Consider the following 20,535-nt stretch of genomic DNA (forward strand, 5'->3'; position numbering starts at 1 on the left):
TTCTCTGGCGACTGTGGACCCAGAGCCCCCCCCCCCCAGTCTTCAGGAGTGCCTTCTCCCTCAGAAGGGGAGGGCCCTCCCTGAGCTGTGTGCTGCTTCTTCTGAAGGATCCCCTCACCCCATGCCTTCTCTCAGTCCCTGCTCTGGGCCTCCATGGTTGCCATATCCCTCCGGCAGGCTTGGAACTGCTTGTGACCCTGGGCCTTTCCCAGGTACCCTAATTCTCATCTGTGTGAATGGAAGCGATCCTCTGTCCATCTCTCTGTTCCAGTTACCTAGATCTTAGGTAACCTTGGGTCTCCCCACTTAAGACGCCCTAGGTCTCTCTGGAGAGTGAGGTTCATCTGTGGGTGGCTCCCATCTCACCCCACTGCTGAAGTCAGAGTTGAATGGATCCTCAGCCTCCCCTCTCCAGTCTAGGGGCCCAAAGAGGGGCTGGGGCAGGGGGAAGTGAGTTGGTGCCCAGGGCACTAGATTAAGGAGGCTGGGAGCAAGTGGCCCACTCTGGGTCACTGGGGAGTCTTCATCACAGGTCACCTGGCTGCAGGGCTGGGGACTACTAAAACCGTGGGGGCTCAGGCAGGAAAGGGTGACAGACGAAGATATTGAGTTAATTTCCTGACTCTGCTGAGGACTCTGAGGAGGGTTGGGTGTGGTTGGGCCTATGCGAATAAACCTATTTTGGGGTCACAACCCTGGGTGACAGCGCACTGGGACTGCCTGACGGGGGGATAGACATATAAGGGACATAATGTCCCACGGGTGAAGCTGCTTGGCAGGGACATATGGCTGAGGGACAAGCCTCTTCTGAACCATTTGCATCTAGTCCTGGGTCTCTACCCCAGAAATGACAGCCACATTTTGAGGTGTTTGAAGAGAACCTCTCTGTTGACGTGTTGATTCTGACAGGAGACTTTATCAGCTGGTGGGAAACAAATAAGCATGCACAGTGGACAACACGGGGAGAGTTTAATAAAGGGCTACTTACAGAGAGTGGGTGCACCTGAGACACTGTGGTTCCAGCTCAGCAGCTATTAGCAGGTCCCCATTATTGCCCCCCTTAATCTGGGGACCTGAAGGCACGAGGAGAGGGTGCCCTTGGAGAGGCCAGCTCACTGTGGCTGGGCTCCTCCATCCCATGACGTTTCTGTTGTGTGCCACAAACCTGGTCCTGGTGCAGCCTGCACCCCCCGACCTCCCGCTCCAAGATTGTGTCCAGTGGACCAAGCTGGGCCACCAGTCCTCAGAAGGGCCAGCAAGTTCTCTTTGGGAATCCTGAGTGTACACAGCTAAAACCACAAGGATGGTCACCACAGTAACTTTGGTAAAAGGTTGAAGCTGGACACAAACCTCATGTCCCGCTCAGAGGGCAGGGCACTTGGGACTCTGGTCCATCGCCCAAAGGAAAACTGGCAGCTGCTAAAGGAACAAGCCTGGTCCATGTGCGCAGAGGGCTCCCGCAGGTCAACCAGAATGCAGGCTGCCGGGCAGCATGTGTGGTGAAGAGATCATTCTGGCCAAACAGCAAATGAGACAACACATGTGGCGATGCTGCCGAGGAATCATCTGGAAGGACTCCCACAGCTGTTAACAACACTTACTTCCAAGGACGGGAGTTGCGGGGGGGGGGGGGGCTTTCACTCTGCATACAAAGCCTTGTAGTGTCTTGTTTTGGGTTATAATAGACAAGCACAGAATTCCTTCAAGAGTGATATATGTAAAGAAGTGTTTTAGATCTGTAAAAAATGAGCACTAAAATATGGTGAAGGGGGACTGAATAGAACAAGATGCCGGTGTTTTTCCCCAACCAGCATCTGGCAATTGCTGTGGGCCAACCAGCATGCTCTGGGCCCTCCCAGTGTGCCAGGCGCTGTGTGGGGGGGCACTGACCAGAGGAGCTGTTTGCAAAATGCCTACCATCTCAGAGAAGCAGGTAGGATATGCCCCCAAGGGGCCCACCTCCTTGTGGAACGGGGTGGGTGGGGATAAGTGGGCTCATCCCAGGGCTGCAGGGGAGGGGCGGGGGGAAGTTCACAGCCCCCACAGAAGAGCAACACGAGGGGCCAGAGATCGCAGGTACTCTGGGTGGGAGCTGGGAGGGGAGGTCTGAATTGTTCCTGCCTGTTCTGGATGTGGAGGACGGGGTGGTGTAGATGGGGAACTGGCTAGACTCTGGAGGGCCTCTGACGTCCTCCTAAGATCCACGGATGCCACCATGAAGGTCCTGAGAGGCCACACCTAGCATTTTCTCATTCTCCAGGCCTTTCCTGTGCAGGTCAGAGGGAGAGAGGGGCGGCGAGGCAATGATGGGCACTGGCCCACCAGCATCTGGGTGACTATTGCCAGTAACCGCAGGACAGTGCCATGCACAAGGCATGCAGCGGTACTTCACCCCTGGGGCAGCTGGGCAGCCTCCTTCCCTCCTTCTAGCTGTGCTAGAGAAATTCATTGTCCAGCTGGGACAGAGAGGCATGAATGGCCTGCCTGGCCCATCCTTGTCCACTGACCAACAGGACAGGATCCCAGGAATCAAGGAGAAGCCAAAGATGATCCCTTGGCCAGAAAGAGCCTGAGAGACCTTCTTGTCTATCCTCCACCAGAGGAGCAAGGCTGCCCAGAGATTCCACAAATCTGTGGCAGAGGGACAGTGGACAGTGAGGCCTGGGGCTCTGAGGCCTAGAACTGCAAGTCCTGTTGACTACAGGAAAGGCCCAAGCAGGGATGACAGGTGGGTTTTCCCTCACATGCTGGCTTTTGACAAGTCCTGCTTGCCCTCACCACTGAGAAGACAAGGATCCTGAGGCTGACCCAGGAAAGTTGGCAGAGTGCCTGCGTGGGCAGCTCATGTGTGCCAAGGGCAAGAGAGGCGGGCCATGAGTCACCAGGGTCTCATGTCTGTGGTTCTGAGGACTTTCGAGGCTGGGGGGTGAGTGTCTGGTGACTCTGTAGGCGACACTGGCCTTCCAGAGGATCACTGCAGTGCACCCACCAGCAGGGCTGTGGGGGTGCTCCTGGGCAGCCAGTACGGGTCTTTCCTGGCTCCCAACCTGCTAAAGAGCAGAGGCTGAGCTCTGGGGCTCAGGATGGTGGGTGGGCAGACACAGATGGCTTCACGTCACCACTCCATGGTCGCGGAAGGCACTGCCCGTGTGTGTGCAGCAAGTAGAGGCTTCTGGTGCAGGCTTCAGCTAACAGCAACCCAGGCTGGAGGATGTCGTGCTCTCCTGGGTCTCGGGTGGACTCCCCTCCATTCCTGTAAGGATAGGAGAAGTCATGTGACCCCAACTAACACCTGCAGCTGACATGGGGCAGCCTCCCTCCCCTGCCACTGGCACCTTCCAGCGACTCTGCTGGTTAGAGCTGAGTTTGACCTCCCAGGCCTCTCAGTCAAGGCCTTGGTGACCTGGCACAGGCCGATAGGTCTGGGAAGTATTCCAGATGGTGGAGCAGCATGGGGAAAGACAGAGATGGGGAGAGCCAAAGCCGGGACACATTCACGCAGCTAGGGGTACCTAGTCTGGCTCATGAGGAAGCTGCCAGGAGGGCAAAGAGAGCCAGGGAGTGAGTCTGAGCTGGCAGGAAGGGTCAGGAGGGCTGAGGGCCTGACATCAGAATCATGACAAAAAGAGTTCCCCAGAGAGGACTGCACGGGAGAACAATTTAAGGGAGTGGCCTCTTGGGACAGGAGGCTGGTGGACTTGAGTTTTAGGGTGCAAGCCTGCTCCCCAGCCCCCGGTCCTGCTGTCTGTACGCACGGATGAGGTCTCCATCGCCGACCTGGAGCCGGGTGCTGTTCCTCCTCTCCAAGTCCTGTAGAACCGATTGCTCGAACGCCAGGGCAGCTACGCGGCTGAAGAATGCCTTCACGTTCTCCCCTGTGGGCCCAAGAGATGGCCCTGACCCCACTGCCTCAGCCCTTACCTGGAGATGAATTTGGGAGCCAGTGGGTGTGGATGCCAGGGCGGCCCACCTGTGGGGCTGCCTAGGGTGGCACAGTGCAAGTGATTGGGGCTGGCCAACCTGGATTCCCACCTCCAGGGGCTCTGGGGCCCCCAGCCCCGGTAGCTCCCTCAAATCTCTGAGCCTTGGTTTCCCAGCATCTTCTCTTCCAATTACTAAGCACTGAGCATCTCCTGTGGGCCTGGCGCTGGGATGTGTGGAGATCAGAAGGGTGTCTGTCACTTCTGAGTACCTGTCCAGTGGGCAGCTGCTGTCAACTCCCACATAGAGCCTTTGTGCGTCCTCCTTCAGATATAGAAGCCCAAATGATGGAGAATAAAGAAGCTGAGAAAAAGATAAACAACTACTGGATCACACGGGAAGAATTTGAGAGATAAGTGATCCCATTAGATGAAACAATATTAGAATAATTGGGATCCCAGAAGAAGAAAGTGAGGGAGGGTCAGAAGGTATACTGGAGCAAGTTATAGCAGAAGACATCCCTAATTTGGGGAAGGAAACAGGCATCAAAATCCAGGAAGCACAGAGAAAGCCCCTCAAAATCCATAAAAATAGGTCAACATCCCCTTATCTGATAGTAACACAAGTCTCAGAAACAAAGAGAAAATCCTAAAGGTAGTGCTGGACAAGAGGTCTGTAACCTAGAAAGGTAGAAATATTAGATTGGCAGCAGACCTATTCACAGAGGTAGGCCAGAAAGGCCTGGCCTGATATATTCAAGAAATATATGAAAAATCTGCAGCCAAGGATACTATATCCAGGTAGGCTGTCAATGAAAATAGAGGGAGAGATATATCCTTCATATCCCACACATCCTTTGTGCAGAATATGAATGTCCCAAACCAAAGAGAGGTGAAGAGGACTTTGGTCCATTAGCTGGATGATTCCCAGCAGAAGCAGATGACCTCCCAGAATTGGTCATGTTACCGGCCCCCTTGATCAGGTCTCTGCCCCAGATAGCCCCAGGGCTATCCCTTCAGACAGGGCTGGAGAAGGCCACCCGTCTGGGCACAGGGCTAGGTTCTACCCCCGACCTGTGTACTACCCTTGGGCAGCTATACAATCTATACAACTGCACAGGGCAATCTTGCTTGGACCATAGGGAACTCTCAGTGAATCTTCCATTACTCAAAGCGGGGAGGGGGTGGGTCCATAGGGCATGGGGGTCATTGTCAGGAAGGAGCAGAGGGAACTGGGTATGGGCACTGCCATCCATGATGGGCTGGAGGTTGTGCTTCCCCCTTGCCTCATGGTGCCTACCCTTAATACTCCCATCCTTGCCTCCCCTAGTCCTTGGTCAGATGTCTACTGTGGTCCTTTACCTGGGGTAAGGAACACAAGGCATAATTCCAGGGTCCCCAGAGCTGCTGGGTCCTTCTATGAGCCAGAAATAATTGCATGTTATTTCATTTCACATCCCCCACCGCAACCAACAACTTGTGTTTTTTAAGTGCGTCCTTTGCTTCTCTGCATTTTCTAATTTTTACTCAGTGAATACATATGGCTTTTGTAATTTAAAACATGTTTCGTAGTAAAAAATGAAATGAGATGGAAAGCATCACCCCATTTCCCAAATAAGGATACGGAGGCAGAGACATTAGGCATCTTGCCAGGGCTGGAGTAAGCAATGGCCCGTGGGTGAGGGCAGCTCGGGGCCTGGGGACTCCATGTGGCTGGGGGCCCCATGTGGCTGGAGGACAGACTGGTGGGCTATGAATGAAGGCCAGGGGGTCATGAGCCATGTTGCAGTGTTCTCCACGATGACATCAGGCAAGGGATGGGAGAACCCAGTTACTGGGTCTTTCTTTGTGCCAGGAGGTGCCTCTTACCCAGCTACCTTAGGATGGGTGGGCAGGATGGTACAGTGGTTACAGGAGAGGGCTATATTCCAACCCCAGCTCTGCTGCTCCCTGGCTCTGCCTCAAGGAGGAAGGGGGATGTGTCAGAGAACACGGGCATAGGGCCAGGTGTTGCTCTTCCTGCTGGCCATGCTTCCGGTCTCCCCCTAGAGATGAGAAGACTGCTCTCAGGCAGTGGAAGGCCCTGCATGGTCACCAGCATAGCTGGCTGTGACTCAAGCATGCCACAGAGCCGCCGAAAGAAATTGCCACTGCCCACTGGGGCACCAACCCTGCACCCACTCACCCGTCTTAGCTGACACCGACCAGTACTCCGCCTTCATCTCGTTGGCCAGATGCACAGCCTCCACTTCTGCCTGCTCACATGCAGCCCCTGACTGGGAGAAGCAGCCCTCCTGACCCAGCTTTTCAGGGCCTCCTGTTGGGGGCGCTCCCCGCTGTGCCTCTGCCCTCCCCAGCTCATCCCTCCCCAGCACATGGGCAGAGGGTATGCCTTCCTCAGGGGTGAGATCCCAGTGATTCCTCTCTGATGAGGTGAGCACGGATGCCCCTTACTTTCAGCTCTGGGTCTTCCAATTTCCATCTAGGCACATCAGCACCTCCCCTTCCCTCCCCAAGCTTGGGCTGAAAGCGGCTGCATTTTCCCAAGGGCCATACCAGGCCTCTAGCTCTGGTGTGCTCACCAGAAGGTCCTTCTTTGTTCCCACAAGGAACACGAAGCAGGAGCCTGGCTCATTCTCTCTTAGTGCGTCCTCCAGCCACTGCCTAGAAGGCACAGAAGGGAGACAGGCTGATGGCATCCATCCTAGATGAGAGGTCTGAGGAAGACCAGGGGATGGGGGATGCAGATGTGGTTCTGCTCCAGGGCTGGGAGCACTGAGTCTTGAGTTGCAGGGAGGGCAGAGTGGGTTGACCAGCTGGCTGAGTGGGGCACTGGTCCTGCTACCAGCTGAGCTCTGGTTGGACTACAGGTGGGCAGGGACACAAAAGCACCGGTTAGGGGCTACCCTGGATCCTACCTAACCAGGATCCTACCCTGGTTCTGCCCTCACCCTGTGTCACCTGGGGGAAGTCCTGCCCTTTCATCCACTTGAACGATCACCCCAACCTCCCTCACAGGGCTTGGGAGAAATGGGATATGAATGTCCCAAAGAGAGGTAAAGAGGACTTTGGTCCCTTAACTGGGTGATTCCTAGCAGAAGCAGATGACTCCCCAGAACTGGTCATGTTACCAGCTCCCATGATCAGGTCTCTGCCCCAGATAGCCCCAGGGCTATTCCTTCAGACAGGACTAGATGTATATATAATTTGTAGGACCTAGAGCAAAGTGAAAATGTGAGGCCCCTCAACCAGCAATGATTAAAGCTTTCAAGATGGTGACAGCAGAACTTTAAAGCAAATGCAGGCCCTCCTGAGTCCCGGCTCCTGTGTGACAGGCCTGGCTGTGTACCCTGAGCTGGTCCCGCCTTCAGCAGGTGGGTGCACATCTTAAGGGATAATACGGTAACTGGACAGTATGTGGTCTTTGGGCAGTCAGTTCTGACAAGCAAGTATGGTCCCTTGCACCGCCCACGGGGGGCCCAGCTCATGGGAGATCCTGAACCAAAGGGGACCAAAAAGGCCACAGAGTCTCAGACTTGCCTGGTGTGCTCCAGGGTCTGCACGTCAGTGAGGTCAAAGGCTGTGATGATCACTGGACACAGGGAGAAGCCAAGAACCAGTCAGCAATAGGTGAGACAAACATGGTGTACAAGGAGGGGCTCCCCTCAGGCAGCTCCCTGCTCCCCAAGAGAAACCCAGAGAGGAGCCTGGCTCCCGCAGAACTGCTAGAGTGGTCCCCCCAGGCAATCAGCCCTAATCCCCAGTATGGAGGCTAGGAAGGACACACTCCATGGCTGCCTCTTGGGACCTCCCACCCACCACTCTCTCTGACCCATATCCAGAGGCCCAGCCCCAGAGGACATCCAGGGATGCAAGATGAGCTCATGGGCTTCTGTGTTCAACTCTCCCTTCTGCCACTTACAGCCAAGAGAGCTCAGGTGAGGGCCTTAACTGCTAAGAGCCTCAGTTTCCCCATCTGCGAAATGGTGAGAACAATACCTCAGGCTTTCAGGGGTGCTGTGAGGTTTAAGCAAGAACAGCTATTTTTACAAGCTTGGGTCTAGAGCCTGACATAGGACTTTCGACCAACAGCAGCTATGGTTATGAGGGCAATTAGCAACCACCAGCTTTAGGGGAACAATGTCTGAGGAGCTGGGTGGTTCTCATCTCTGGATCCACCCAGGTTCTGTGGTGTCCAGGATCCTGCTGGAGTCCTGAGGGGAGTCCCATGTGGCTCAGAAAGGCCGGCTCTCTACTAGGCCTGGGGATGTGAGCAGAGCCAGGCAGAACTTTACCTGCAGCTTGGCTGAAAGCTGCAAGAGGCCCCCTGAGGCAGAGGGGAATGAAGCAAAGGAGGATACTGAGAATAGTAACGGTGGCAGGCCAGGCTGCAGTTCCCAGGGTTGTACCAGGTGCCTAACACCTCATCTTCAAGGGGTGTCGTCCCCGTTAGAAGACAGGCCAGAGCTGGAACTCCAACCCAAGGCCAAGGGACTCACGGTTTATTTCCTGGTTTTGCTTTTTCCCCAAACCTCAAATGGCAATGTTATGATTTCTTTTTATCAGTATCGAGTAGATGTAAATGGGTCTCATAACGTGAGCCTGGTTTTGGATACTGTGAATGGCTCTCATGTCTCCCACTGAAACCCCTGGGGGAGCTGGGGTTGGAGTGGGGAGCTTGTCTGCAAGGCCTGTCCAGTACCTGGGCCACCCCCTGGCCCCTCACTGGCAGGTGCAGTCCTTCTGTGGCCCCTCTGCTCCTCCCCTCCAGCCTCGCCTCCTTGAACCTCCTCCAGGAGTCGACTATGCTCTTCTTTTCTGGGGTCTCTGGACATGCACCTCCCCCTCTGAGCATCCTTCTGAGCTGAAACTGGCTGAGACTCCTAGGGAGCATCGACCAGCACAGGGTCCCTGAAGGATGTGACTGCTGAGGCCAACCCCAGGCCCGGCTGGCTCGAAGGTAGTCTCCTCAGCCCCGAGGACTGGCCAGGGATTTTCTCAGTGGTTCCTGGAGGGCAGATTTGGTACCCGTGCAGAGGACCCGGAGTTCTTGCTATGAGCCCAGTGAGAGCCTCCTGCTGTACGCGGCTGAGGGCCCCACCATTGCTATCACCCGGATGCTCACCCTGGGCACCCCGGTAGTAGGCAGATGCAATGCACTTGAACTTCTCCTGCCCTGCTGTGTCCCAGCTGTGTGGTAGCAGAGACAGAAAGGGAAAAAGAGAGGGGGCAGATTAAGCAATTGCAGTGGTCAGAGCCAGCAGGCTGGTGGGGCTGTGGGCAGGCAGGCCTGAGGGCTTGTGCCAACTACCAGCCAGAGGTCCCCACCCACAATTCCTCACGATTTCCTTCCTAAGGTGCCCTATGGGGCAATTCCCTGACTGGATTCACCGTGGGGGAGGGGCATGCCCTAGTTCCACTGCCTAGATGAATGGAGGGGTGGCGGTGTCTAACAGGGACCTGGTTTGTATCTCCTGGGTGACTCTGATCAGGTAGCTCTGGCTCTCTGGAGAAAGGGAGCCCTGGTTCTATGGAAAAGAATGCAACAACTGATTAATGATATCTGCCATCGGCACAGTATAGGACAGGGGACACACATACTGAGATCTACTGGCTCTGGTTTAGAACCAGGCAGGTGGTCACTGTGCAGAGCTGAGTCTGAAAACCCATCCCTTTTTAAAATTAACAGATCAGAATTAAACTTTCTGCCATAAATGGAAAAGCAGACAAGTCATGAATAAGAGCTCAATAGCCTGCAATTTTTTTGAAGTGATTCAGCATGACGCAGAACTTTTTGGCCCTATTCTGTCATTAATTCATTCATACTGTCTTTTGCTTCTGAAGATCACGCTGGGTGGGAAGCTGGGAGGGTGGCTTGGAGATGGTGCCAACTGGGTAGCTGGCAGTGGAGGGACAATGAGAAGGTAAGCCAGGACAGTGTATCTGTTCTAGTTAGATAAGGCTGGTGGCCACAAGGAGGAGCCCAGCACAGGCCGTTCTCTGCCCAGCTCCACCTTGGCTGTCCCATTAGCTCTGTGTGCCTCGTTCTCTTGGCTTCAGAGCCCCTCGGTCCTGCAGCCCTGCAGCCCTGCATTTTCACGGCCTCTTCTGCTCTGGTCTGGCCCTGACTCTCCCTCAGGCAAGATTCGGTGGTGCCATCTGTGTCTAGAACTGCACTGGAGCTGTTCTCAGAGAAGCAGGCATTATCATGACAGAGTTTAGAGCTGAGGCCATGAGAAGGTGAACTCCATTCTGATGACCATGGATCCCCAGGGTAAGCCCAGGCAGAGCTTAGAGGATTGAGGAATGAAACCAGAGGAGCAGGTGTGACCTCCCCCAGAGAGAGAGAAAAGAGAAGGGGAGGGACCAGGACAGAGGCAGCAAGCAAGAAGGGTATAGGGGCAGCTAGGAGGAGATCCTAGGAAAGGGAGGAGGCCACACAGGAGAACCTGGAAGGGCTAGTGACACACTGACAGACCTGCTGTAACTTCCAGGTGCCAGAGGAGATGGACAGCTGGGTCCAGGGCCCTGGTGGGAAAGTGTGAGCCTGGAGGAGAGGCTCTGGGCTGTTCTGAAGGAAACAAGAGGGGAGGGGCTGAAGCCAGCAGGCTACCAAGAGGCAAAGACATGGGGTCTGGCAGGGAAGCAGACAGAGGGAGAGAGACAGGGGGAGTGGAGTCAGAGCAGAGGGGTGAGGAGGGGGGGGTATGTCAAGCCTGGGGAAGGCACGTGGACTAGGTGGTCTCCACCAGGCCTTAGCATGCAGGGACCATTTTGGGCTCCACTTTCCAGATGAGAACAGATGCTCAGAGGTCTGAAGTGACTTGCCAGAAGCGACCCTGCTGGCCTGATGAATGGGATCACTGAGGGCCAGGCAGGCCAGGGGCAGAGACCTGAAGCCAAAACGTGAGCGGCAGGTATCAGGGAGGACAAAGGTGGATGGGCACATCAGGCTGTGAGGACTTCCCCAGGTCTTATGACCAACGTGAGACACCCATGGGGGTGAGGGAGTATACAGGGCTTTGAGGAACTGGAAAAGCCCAGGGTCATATACCCATTCCTGTTTGTCCAGACAGGTCCTCACTGAACACCACAGGGCACAGTCCAGAAGGAGCTCACTGCGGCTTTCCCCATGGGTCTCCCTCCGCAGAGCCCACCCATGAGCCACACAGGAAATGGTGTGACATGAGGGCAACTTACATCTGCAGGCTGTAGGGGATGCCAGCGATCTCAAAGCGTTCAATTTCAAAGTCTACCCCAATGGTGGCCTTGTAGTCACGGTCAAAGACATTCTTGCAAAACCTGAGGGAGTCGAGGAAGTCATCAGAGAGGCTATGTGGAGAAGCTTTGCTCATGACAGTGCAAGTCAGCAGGCAACAAAAAGGCCACCCATAGGGAATATAAGGAGATGATGATGGTCCACGAAGGTACAGAGAAGACAGACAGAGCTGTCATTGAGAACTGTGTTGGGGAAGAGGGGCTGCGGCAGCCTGGAAGGCAAAGGTCAGGGCCAGTGAAGTCTGAGCCCATGGTCCTGGGGGATGGTGTCATGAATGCCAGGGTCCTAGGACACTGCACCCCTCCGCCCGACCTGCCGCTCCCTGATGCCTTGTATCCCCTCTGAGCTGTGGTTTCCAGAGGCCACACAGTTTTGACCATGACAATGTTAACTGGGCCTCCCCAGGGAAAGGCGTGACAACCAATGCCAAGAGGTGTGGCCAGAGGGCGCACCTGTGGATGAGGCTGGTCTTGCCCACGTAGAGATCGCCAACGACAACCACCTTGGAGAGTCGCAGCCTGTGAGGGATATGGTTGTGTTGCTTACAAGCATGGCCACAGAGCATCTTTACACGTACAGGCCATTCCTTCCCTGAGCTCTCCACTCATGAGCCACGTCTCAATCCTTGACAGGGTACAGGGCACTCTGGGATGTCTGTCTCCATCCCTGGCACTCAAGGGGAGGGCAGGAGGGCCTGCATTTGTTCTTGGGACTCTGCTGACCTGGGGCTATATACTCTTTTTTTTTTTTTTTTAAAGATTTTATTTATTTATTTGACAGAGAGAGATCACAAGCAGGCAGAGAGGCAGGCAGAGAGAGAAGAGGAAGCAGGCTCCCTGCTGAGCAGAGAGCCCGATGCGGGGCTCGATCCCAGGACCCTGAGATCATGACCTGAGCCGAAGGCAGCGGCTTAACCCACTGAGCCACCCAGGCGCCCCTGGGGCTATATACTCTTGACCCCAATGGGCCCAAGCCCTGTTGTGAAGGTCAGAACTGGGCGCGAGGGGAGCCTGAGTCTTGTTCTGATGGAGAAGATGGAGAAGTCCCAGGTGCAGCTGGGTCCAAGCTGGGGGCATGCGCAGTAAGGAACCTGGAGCATGCCAAGGGTGCAGACACCTTTGTGTCTGCCAAGGGGATACAGCCACAGGGACAGAGCACCCGCACCCTCCGACACATGCCTGGGGCTGCATGGGCTCCTGCTTTTAGCAAGCAGGACACCTCTGTCACCTATTGCCTTGGAGGTGTCTGCAAGGGCCACGCAGCCCCCACGAGGTGAGCAGTGGACAGGAGTCAGGCCAGGACTCAGCTCTGGGCTATGGCTTGAGGTAAACTGGCTGTGAGGTACTTGGGCTCTCCAGGGACCTTGCTCACTGAGAGTAGCCACCACCCCAATCCCCACCCTGTGGTATCCTGCACTCCCTATGGCACCATGCCTGGGACTGTGGGTTGGAAGTTTCGGCAGCTCATGCCAAAGGAGCTCAATGGGCAAACCTCTGAAAAGGTACTTCCTCTGCCTGCAGACAGCAAGAAGGCACCTGTGTCACCTGGTGACAGCTCCCCTGGCCATGTGTGGGGGCACAGAGGCTGTGTCTTCTCTGCTCCCAGGGGGCCTCTGGTCCTGGAGCAGGGTGGACCTGGACTCCACCTGTCAAAGTTTTATGGGAGCACCCACTGTGCCTCAGTTTCCCATCTCCCAGAGCCATTGTGAAAGGTCAGAGAGGTAATCTGGGTGAAGTACCTTGTACAGAACCAGCCCTCCCTAACTGGGGGCCTGTGCTCTCATTCCGTGACCATGGCTGGAATGGCCATTTTGACCTGAGCCTGGCCTCACTCTGCACCCCCTGGGAACCTCCGAGCCGGGCTTCCACCGAAAGCTCACCACACCTGTGTGACAGCTGGGAGCTCCTCAGGAGGAGAGGCAAAGCAGGCCCCGGTACATGCGTGTTAAGAGAAGGAGTAACTGAGGTGCCAGGGTGGCTCAGTTGGCTAAGCATCTGCCTTCGGCTCAGGTCATGATCCCAGGGTCCAGGGATCGAGCCCTGTGTCGGGTTCCTTGTTCAGCGGGAAGCCTGCTTCTTCTCCCTCTCCCTCTGCATGCTACTCTGTCTGCTTGTGCTCTCTCTGTCAAATAAATAAAATCTTTAAAAATTTCAAAAGAGAGAGAGAGGAGTAACTGCTGCGAGGTCCCTGTGCTGGCAGGGCTAGGTGGCGCCAGGTGCTACCGAGGTGGGAACAGAACAGATACAACCCTTGCCCTCACAGGCTGGGTCTAGTGGGGAATCCAGAGAGGCAAACTTGTAATTCTGTGAGATAAGTGTCTGGGACCCAGGGGGGCACCCTGGCCAACCCAGGCTGGGGCATGGGGGTAGCACGGGACTCCCCTAATGCTCTGTTAGAGAGGGACTGACCTTCCCCATGCTCCTGCTTTATTTCCGGTGATGAATGCAGGTGGGGAAATGTGGGTGTGGACAGGATGTCTGGAGAATAGCGTACACGGGAAAGGCTGGTGAGCGGAAGGGTAGGAAAGACATTCCAGACAAAGGAAGCACACATGTGCTGAGCCCTTGGGCTGAAAATCAGCCCCGTGACTTACTGAGAAAAGGGAAAGCCGTTCTTTATGGCAGATGTTCTCTATGGCAGCAAAGCCAGACAAAAATGCCAATCAGCTCCAGGCCCGTACTGGACTGTATGGGCGTGGTCTAGGTAAGTGTTTCACTTGTTCTTCATACATTCATCCATGCATTCACTCCTTGCCGCTGCCTCCCCCCGCCACATTCTGTGTCCCCTGGGTCATGGGGTCACTCACCCCACGGTCCCTGTGTTCCTGCGCTGGCAGGTGGCGCTGACCTGTCCATGGAAGTGTTCCTTGAGCTGCAGGCAGGCATCAGGCGTGTACCACTGGAAGGGACAGACAGATGGGCATTTCATCCTGCGAAGCTGCAACTCCATCACCAAGCGGGGCAGTGAGGTGGTGACTTGCCTCCCAGCATTCCCTCCCTCCTGAAACTTGAAACTCCGGTTCGTTAGTTTTCCCTGACCCCCCTGTCACATCCATCCTTTGTGCCCTCAGTGGCCCTGACTCCAAGCTCCTATGAGTCCTGAGGACCAGCAGCAGGGGCCGGGCCAGACCAAAGGCCCCAGGTGGCAACTCAGAGAGCAGGGTCTCGCCAGCAGCAGCTGTGTCCTTGCTGTGGGCATGTGGCAGGTCTCTGTCCTCTCTGGACCTCTTTAGGTGAGAAGAGGGGTGGACTGTAAGGGCCCTTTTAACTCCAAAATCCTTCCATGCCTCCGGTGGATCCTGGATGCCATTTTTGCTTTAAAAATGTGTTGTCTGTGTGTATGGAAAATGTCCTGGAGGGCTCTTTGGGGTCTTCCACAGTTCTTGGAAAGCAGGTCTGGTTTATGGTTGAAGAACATGACCGCAGGGTCAGGAAGACCTGTGTCTCCCCTTAGCTGCTGTGTGATCCCAGGCAGCTATCTAATGTCTCTGAACTTTAATTTCCCCATCTGTAAGCCGGGGGCATAAAATGAAATGACGCTTTAAAGCCATTAGCGCAGACCCAGCCTGGCATATACTAAGCATTCAACAAATGTTCATGGCTATTAAGATGTTACAACATATGTTGAACACACATTTGTTTTGTAATCGGAAAAGATGATATTAAGGAAACTGAAGGCGACTGCTGTGTTTTGCCCTCAGATTGGTGGAGGCTGGGGGTGGAGTGTGGTAAGGACGTGGGGAAAAGGGCATCGTTAGAAGCTGTTGGTGTGCTCTGCTGTGATATGGCAGTGGTCCCCCGGGGCCACCTGTTCTGTCCTTTGGGGCACTGCTTGAACCCATGGCTCCCCTGTGACAAGGACTCCACCCCCACCCCAAGCCGTAATGTTTCTTCTGAGTTTCCAGGCACTGAGATGGGCTCTTTCCTGGCCCATCTGCCCCATCAGGCATATGTCCCCGTGGAGGGGACATATGCACGGTGGAGGCAGCAAAGACTAGAAGAAGGAGCTTTACAAAAGGGCAAGTCACAACACCCCAGTGAGCCCATTTCCTCATCTGCAAAGTGAGGACACTCATAACAGCAGCTCTTCATGTGGTCGTTGGAAGATCAAATGGGTAATGCAGGTGAAGAGCTTAGCTTCGCAGCCCACATTCGTGTGTAACAGTGTCAGCTACCTCATGAGGAAGCAGGCTGCTTTCTCCTGTTAACTTTCATGTCAGCTTCAAACTGGGGACAGCTTGGTCATGGTGGTGGTCATTGGAGGAATTCCACCCTTTTGGGTGCACTGAAGGAATGTAGTAGGGAAGACTGGGCAGAAAGTGGGAGCTGATTTTAGAAACAGGGAAACTGAGGCACAGAGTAAGAGAAGGGACTTGCCCCACCTGACCACGCATTTCTCAGGTCTGAAGTGTGTGGCCCTGGGATAGAGGATGAACTGCCACACACAGGACGGGGGAGAATCTCACTCTGGGTGAAAGCACGATGGATGCCCCAGGCTGCCTCTCAGGGTAGGGGAACATTGGAGCCCTGGAGTCAGACCCAGGTCAAGTCCTGGCTCTGCAGCACCCAGCTGTTGACTCCAGGCAGCCCTCCTTACTTCTCTGAGCCTTGCTGATTTGTTCCAGAAATGGAGTCCTCTGTCCCATGAGACCTGAACTGTTTTGTGCCGATCACACTTCCCTTCCTTTCAGCTCACTAAACATTAGGGTCCATCATCCCTAGTGACCACAGTCAAGCTCTCTAGGGAAGCAATTTGTTTGGGCCTCTGTTGAGATGGAAAATTTTGGGGGAGCTGTCCCCAGGTCCGAGGCACCACTGCTTTCTCTGTGGGTGTGTAGAGGCAGAAAAGGTGAGAAGGTATGACTGCAGACCCAGATTACCCAAAGTCTGCAGTCACCTCCTTCCTCCTTACCAGCCTGGGCACAGAATTCAAAAGACAGAGAGGTCATTCCATGGAAAGGATTTTTCCCTCTATACCTGTCCCAAGTCACATGGAGGCAACCACTAATGGAAGGATCTTCTGTGTCCTTCCAGAGATATTTTTGGCAAGTATACACATACATTTGTTTTCTTCCCTCTCCTTTTTCCACCCATGGGAGTACGTTAGGCACACTGCTCCATTCCTCGCATTTTTACTTAATTGACTGGCCTTCACTGCATATCCACTCCTGAAGGGAAGCTTCTGTCTCTTGTGGCAGAAGTAGCATTTTGCTGTTGAAGCAGCCCCCCCTGGAGGACATTTACATTGTATCTGACCTGCTTTATGAACTGCTCCAAGGCCTGGCCTTGAATGACTGGATCAGAAGGCAGGGGCATTGCAATGGTGGGAAATATTGTCCCACGCCCCGTCTAGGGGTTGGACCAATTTGCGTTGCCTGATGCGATTTATACTAGATTTTAATACACATGGAAGAGCCCTGTTTTCAGCAGGAACCGGAGGTGGAATGGTAAGGAGAGAGGAGACTGGATTTGGTGTCAGGAAACTAGAGTGCTATTTTGATAATAGTAATAATAAGGAAAAAACAGCAGTGAGCACGACTCAGGTAAGGGATTTCCCGTTTACCAACAGCCAGGAACCCAATGTGAGTTTTTATCCTTATGTACCAGCAGGTCTGAGAGGTTGAGTAACTTGCCCACAGTCACACAGCTTAAAGAGAGTCAGAATTCACACCCAGGACTGTCTGACTGCAAAGTTTGTGCCTTTAATCTCCATGCAACATTGTCTCCTGCTGTCACCCTTAACTTGCTGGTCCACCTTGGGCAAGTCAGGGCCAAGTGTCCCTGTTTTTAAAGAAGTCTAGTAAGTTCCCAGGGTCTGTTAGAGAGGGACTGACCTCCCCCATGCTCCTGCTTTGTTTCCAGTGATGAATGCAGGTGGGGAAATGTGGGTGTGGACAGGGTGTCTGGAGAGTAGCGTACACAGAAAAGGCTGGCTAATGACCCTCTCTACCTTAGGGAAGCTGGTGATGATGCGGTCCCTGCTCACCGGCGGCCCCAAAGGTGTCAGCGAGGACCTCATCCTTGCAGAGTGTCCTGTGGACCAACCAGGGGACAGAGAGTTAGGGAGCCGCACAAATCCCTAGGAACTCAGTAGCTATAAACACTGATCCACACCTCTTTCTCCGTCAGGGAAACTGGCCAGAGGCCATATTTTTCCATCTGCAGGCAGTTTGGCTGGTGTGGGCATGGAGAGGACCCAGCTTTCCCTGCCCTGCCTAGAAGTCAGGGAGACCTGGGTCTCCTCCTGCCAGGTGTTTAACCAGGAGTGGTCCCTCTCCGACCTTACCACAAATGCCAAGCTGTGCATCATCAGAGCCCAGGGGGAGGAATCGGAACTGGAGTGGTCCCCTGCTCTTCCTCTTCGAGGTCTGAAGGCTCTGGGTGGGTGAGGGGCCTTAGGTTTCAGCCATCAGGCATTTCCCCCTGTCGCTTTACCGCACCCAACGCCTGGCCCCTTAACCCCTATTGTGCAGCCCTGCGTCTCCTGTCCTCCTCCTCTTCCCACTAGGGTGGACTTGGTTAAGTCCTTAACCAGGCCTACCGTCCTCCCGGACCTGACCCCGTCCTCCTTCAGGACCAACACGGGCCTGACCCAGGGCAGGCGCTCAGGAAATGAGGAGGCCCCAGGGCTGCAGGCCGTGACGCCCACCCAAGCAGGACCTCCGGGACGGGGTCGCAGCGGTGCGGACTAAGGTGGGACAAAGTGGGCGGTGGACTCACCCGCGGAGGTGGCAAAGACTCTGGAAGCTGCGCGGCCTGGTCTGGTGGGGCCAGTGGCTGCGATCACCATAGCAACTAGCGCCCCGCGGGACCCGCCGACATCTGACGAATCCCGGGCGTCGGGGACGGGATCTGGGCGGGGCTCGCAGCGGAAAGAGTCCCACACGTAGTTCGGAAGGGCGGTCACCGTAGCAACCAGAGCCTCTTGGGGGAGCAGCATGGGCTTCCAAGACACTGCGCCACCGCAGGCGATCACCATGGTAACGAAGGCGGGATCGGGCAGGCGGGCGGTGGGCGGGGGCAGGGCGGCCAAGAGGCGGGGCCAGGACCCCAGGAGCGGGGGCGGGGTGGAGAGACTCTCGCACCCAGCTTCCATTGGAAAGGTGGTAGTTTAATCGAACGGGTAGGGATTACGTGAGGTGTTTAAATATTTATTTTCATAATATTAAGTACGATATTTTCTGGTTATCTAAATAGTTCGTGTTTTTCTTTATATATTGGTATGGAGGGATATCCAAGATCCCTTGACTTCTTTTTCTTACAACTCGTATCTGATTTATCAGTAAATCCAGTAGTTTCTATCCTGAAAATTTGTCCAGTATCCTCTTACCGCCCGCCCCTTCCACTGGTATTGCCCTTGTCCAAACCATCATCTTCTCTCCCTCCAACTGGTCGCCTTGCCTTTACCCTTGCCGTTAAACCTATTCCCAGTTCAGCGCCCCAGGGCTCCTCCTGTTAAAACAGATCAGATCAGATCACCGGCAATCTTTGGCTCCAAACCGTCCAATGCCTCCTCATCTCTTTCAGATTAATAAAATCCTTACAATGGCCCAAGAGGTTTCATGTAATTTGCTCTGGCCTTATTTCCTCTCATCTTCTACCACTTACTCCCCATCCCCACATCCCACACAGGCTCCATTGGCCTCCTTGTTCCTGCAACACACCAGGCACCGGGGTGTTTGCACTGGCTGTTCTCTAAGCCTGGAATGTTTTTCCCCCAGATCTTCACATTGCTCGCCTCCTTCCCCTTCACATCTGCACAGATAACACCACTAGATGAGGCCTCCCCAAAGCAGCCCATTTACAATTGTAACATCCTCCCAACCCCTTATTCCGCTCTGTTTCTCCCAGGCACCTACTATTTTCTAACATACTGTAAAACTTCTTGTTTATGTTGGTTGTCTATCTCCCCCCACTGGCTGCAGCAAGAGCAGGGGTGTTTGTGTTTATTTCATCCATGTAACACATGGGTTAAACAGTGCCTGGGCATAGCAGACATTGAGTGAATGTTAAAGTGAATGAATATTAAATTTTTATTTTTTTTAATTTGTTTTTTAAAGATTTTATTTATTTATTTGACAGACAGAGATCACAAGTAGGCAGAGAGGCAGGCAGAGAGAGAGGAGGAAGCAGGCTCCCCGCTGAGCAGAGAGCCAGATGCGGGGCTCGATCCCAGGATCCCGGGATCATGACCTGAGCTGAAGGCAGAGGCTTTAACCCACTGAGCCACCCAGGCGTCCCAAATATTAAATTTTTAAAAAGAAGGTAGAGAACACTGAAGTATGCTGCTACAATAAAAAGTAAATGAATCATATTTACTTGCATAAGTTTAGCTTAGCTCTGTAAAGATACCAGTGGTGGTTGTTACAGGTCAGGACAACCTGTTGGCTGGGGACTGAGGAGGGATGGAGACATTTTACTTTCATACTTTCTAGATTTTCCTCTATGGGCATATATTGCTTATTCAATAAATAACTCAAATGAAAATAAACAATTTGGAAAACAGATGATAAATAACATCTCCCTATCTCTGGCCTTGCCAGGTCAGCCTTGATGTATTTTGGCGTGCTTTCCTCCTTTAAGTCTCTCCCACAGACACCTCTTCCTCTCAGCAATCATGGCGTAAGAACTTTTGCTGCACCATTGGCCTTTGATTGGAGCCCAGTCCCCTGCAGTGGCCTACTGTTCATTAACCTTAATCTGCATAGTTCTGAAACTAATGATGCCTGAATATCATATGCCTGGCTTCTAGAGCTCATTTTATAAAATTAATTTCTGTAATTAATGGCTGTTTAAAAGCTGACCTGTTGGGGCGCCTGGGTGGCTCAGTAGGTTGAACCACTGCCTTCAGCTCAGGTCATGATCCCAGGTCCTGGGTTCGAGCCCCACATCGGGCTTTCTGCTCAGTGGGGAGCCTGCTTCCTCCTCTCTCTCTGCCTGCTTCTCTGCCTACTTGTGATTTCTCTCTGTCAAATAAATAAATAAAATCTTTAAAAAAAAAAAAGCTGACCTGTTGCTGAGCTCCTATAAGCTAGTTTCTGTTTGAAGAGTGAGGCATGTGGGCTAGATGGCCTCTAGAGGCACTTGTAAGACTGTGTCATCATAAAATGAGAGAGTAGTTAGCTTTGGAGAGGAAGATGGACTATAGGATAGGGGAAGAGGATGCAGGCATTCAGAATGTTCTTGGTGGTGAATTCACACATAGTTATTATATTTTTATGTTTCATAATTAACACATATACCTATATAATGTTATGTGTATCTTTAAAAGTTAACAAAAAGAGATTGAAAAATAATAAAACTGAAGGGTAATTAAAAAAAAAGGGGGGGGGGCGCC

The 20,535-nt window shown here is 53.7% G+C and overlaps 1 protein-coding gene across 8 annotated transcripts; it reads right to left on the reverse strand.

Annotated features, from left to right (window-relative positions):
- Positions 1-866: 866 nt before the first annotated feature.
- On the reverse strand, positions 867-18,177 carry RAB36 (RAB36, member RAS oncogene family). Of its 8 annotated transcripts, XR_007121895.1 has the most exons (12): positions 17,919-18,177; positions 17,149-17,231; positions 14,006-14,097; positions 11,652-11,717; positions 11,121-11,222; positions 9,046-9,110; positions 7,461-7,512; positions 6,503-6,584; positions 6,106-6,196; positions 3,756-3,875; positions 1,602-3,253; positions 867-1,513 (listed from the first exon to the last, which is right to left on the reverse strand). XR_007121895.1 is itself a non-coding variant. In XM_047697366.1 (11 exons), the coding sequence occupies exons 1-11, from the start codon at positions 18,175-18,177 to the stop codon at positions 3,185-3,187; spliced, it is 1,059 nt and encodes a 352-aa protein (XP_047553322.1). In that variant the 3' UTR covers positions 867-3,184. The 8 variants fall into 8 exon arrangements, 7 of the variants coding, with proteins under 7 accessions (XP_047553322.1, XP_047553321.1, XP_047553324.1 ...); XM_047697366.1 differs by having other exon boundaries at positions 867-3,253; positions 3,778-3,875; XM_047697365.1 differs by having other exon boundaries at positions 867-3,253.
- Positions 18,178-20,535: the final 2,358 nt, after the last annotated feature.

This window comes from Lutra lutra, chromosome 12 (genome assembly GCF_902655055.1).
Source record: "Lutra lutra chromosome 12, mLutLut1.2, whole genome shotgun sequence".
Lineage (NCBI taxonomy): Eukaryota > Metazoa > Chordata > Mammalia > Carnivora > Mustelidae > Lutra > Lutra lutra.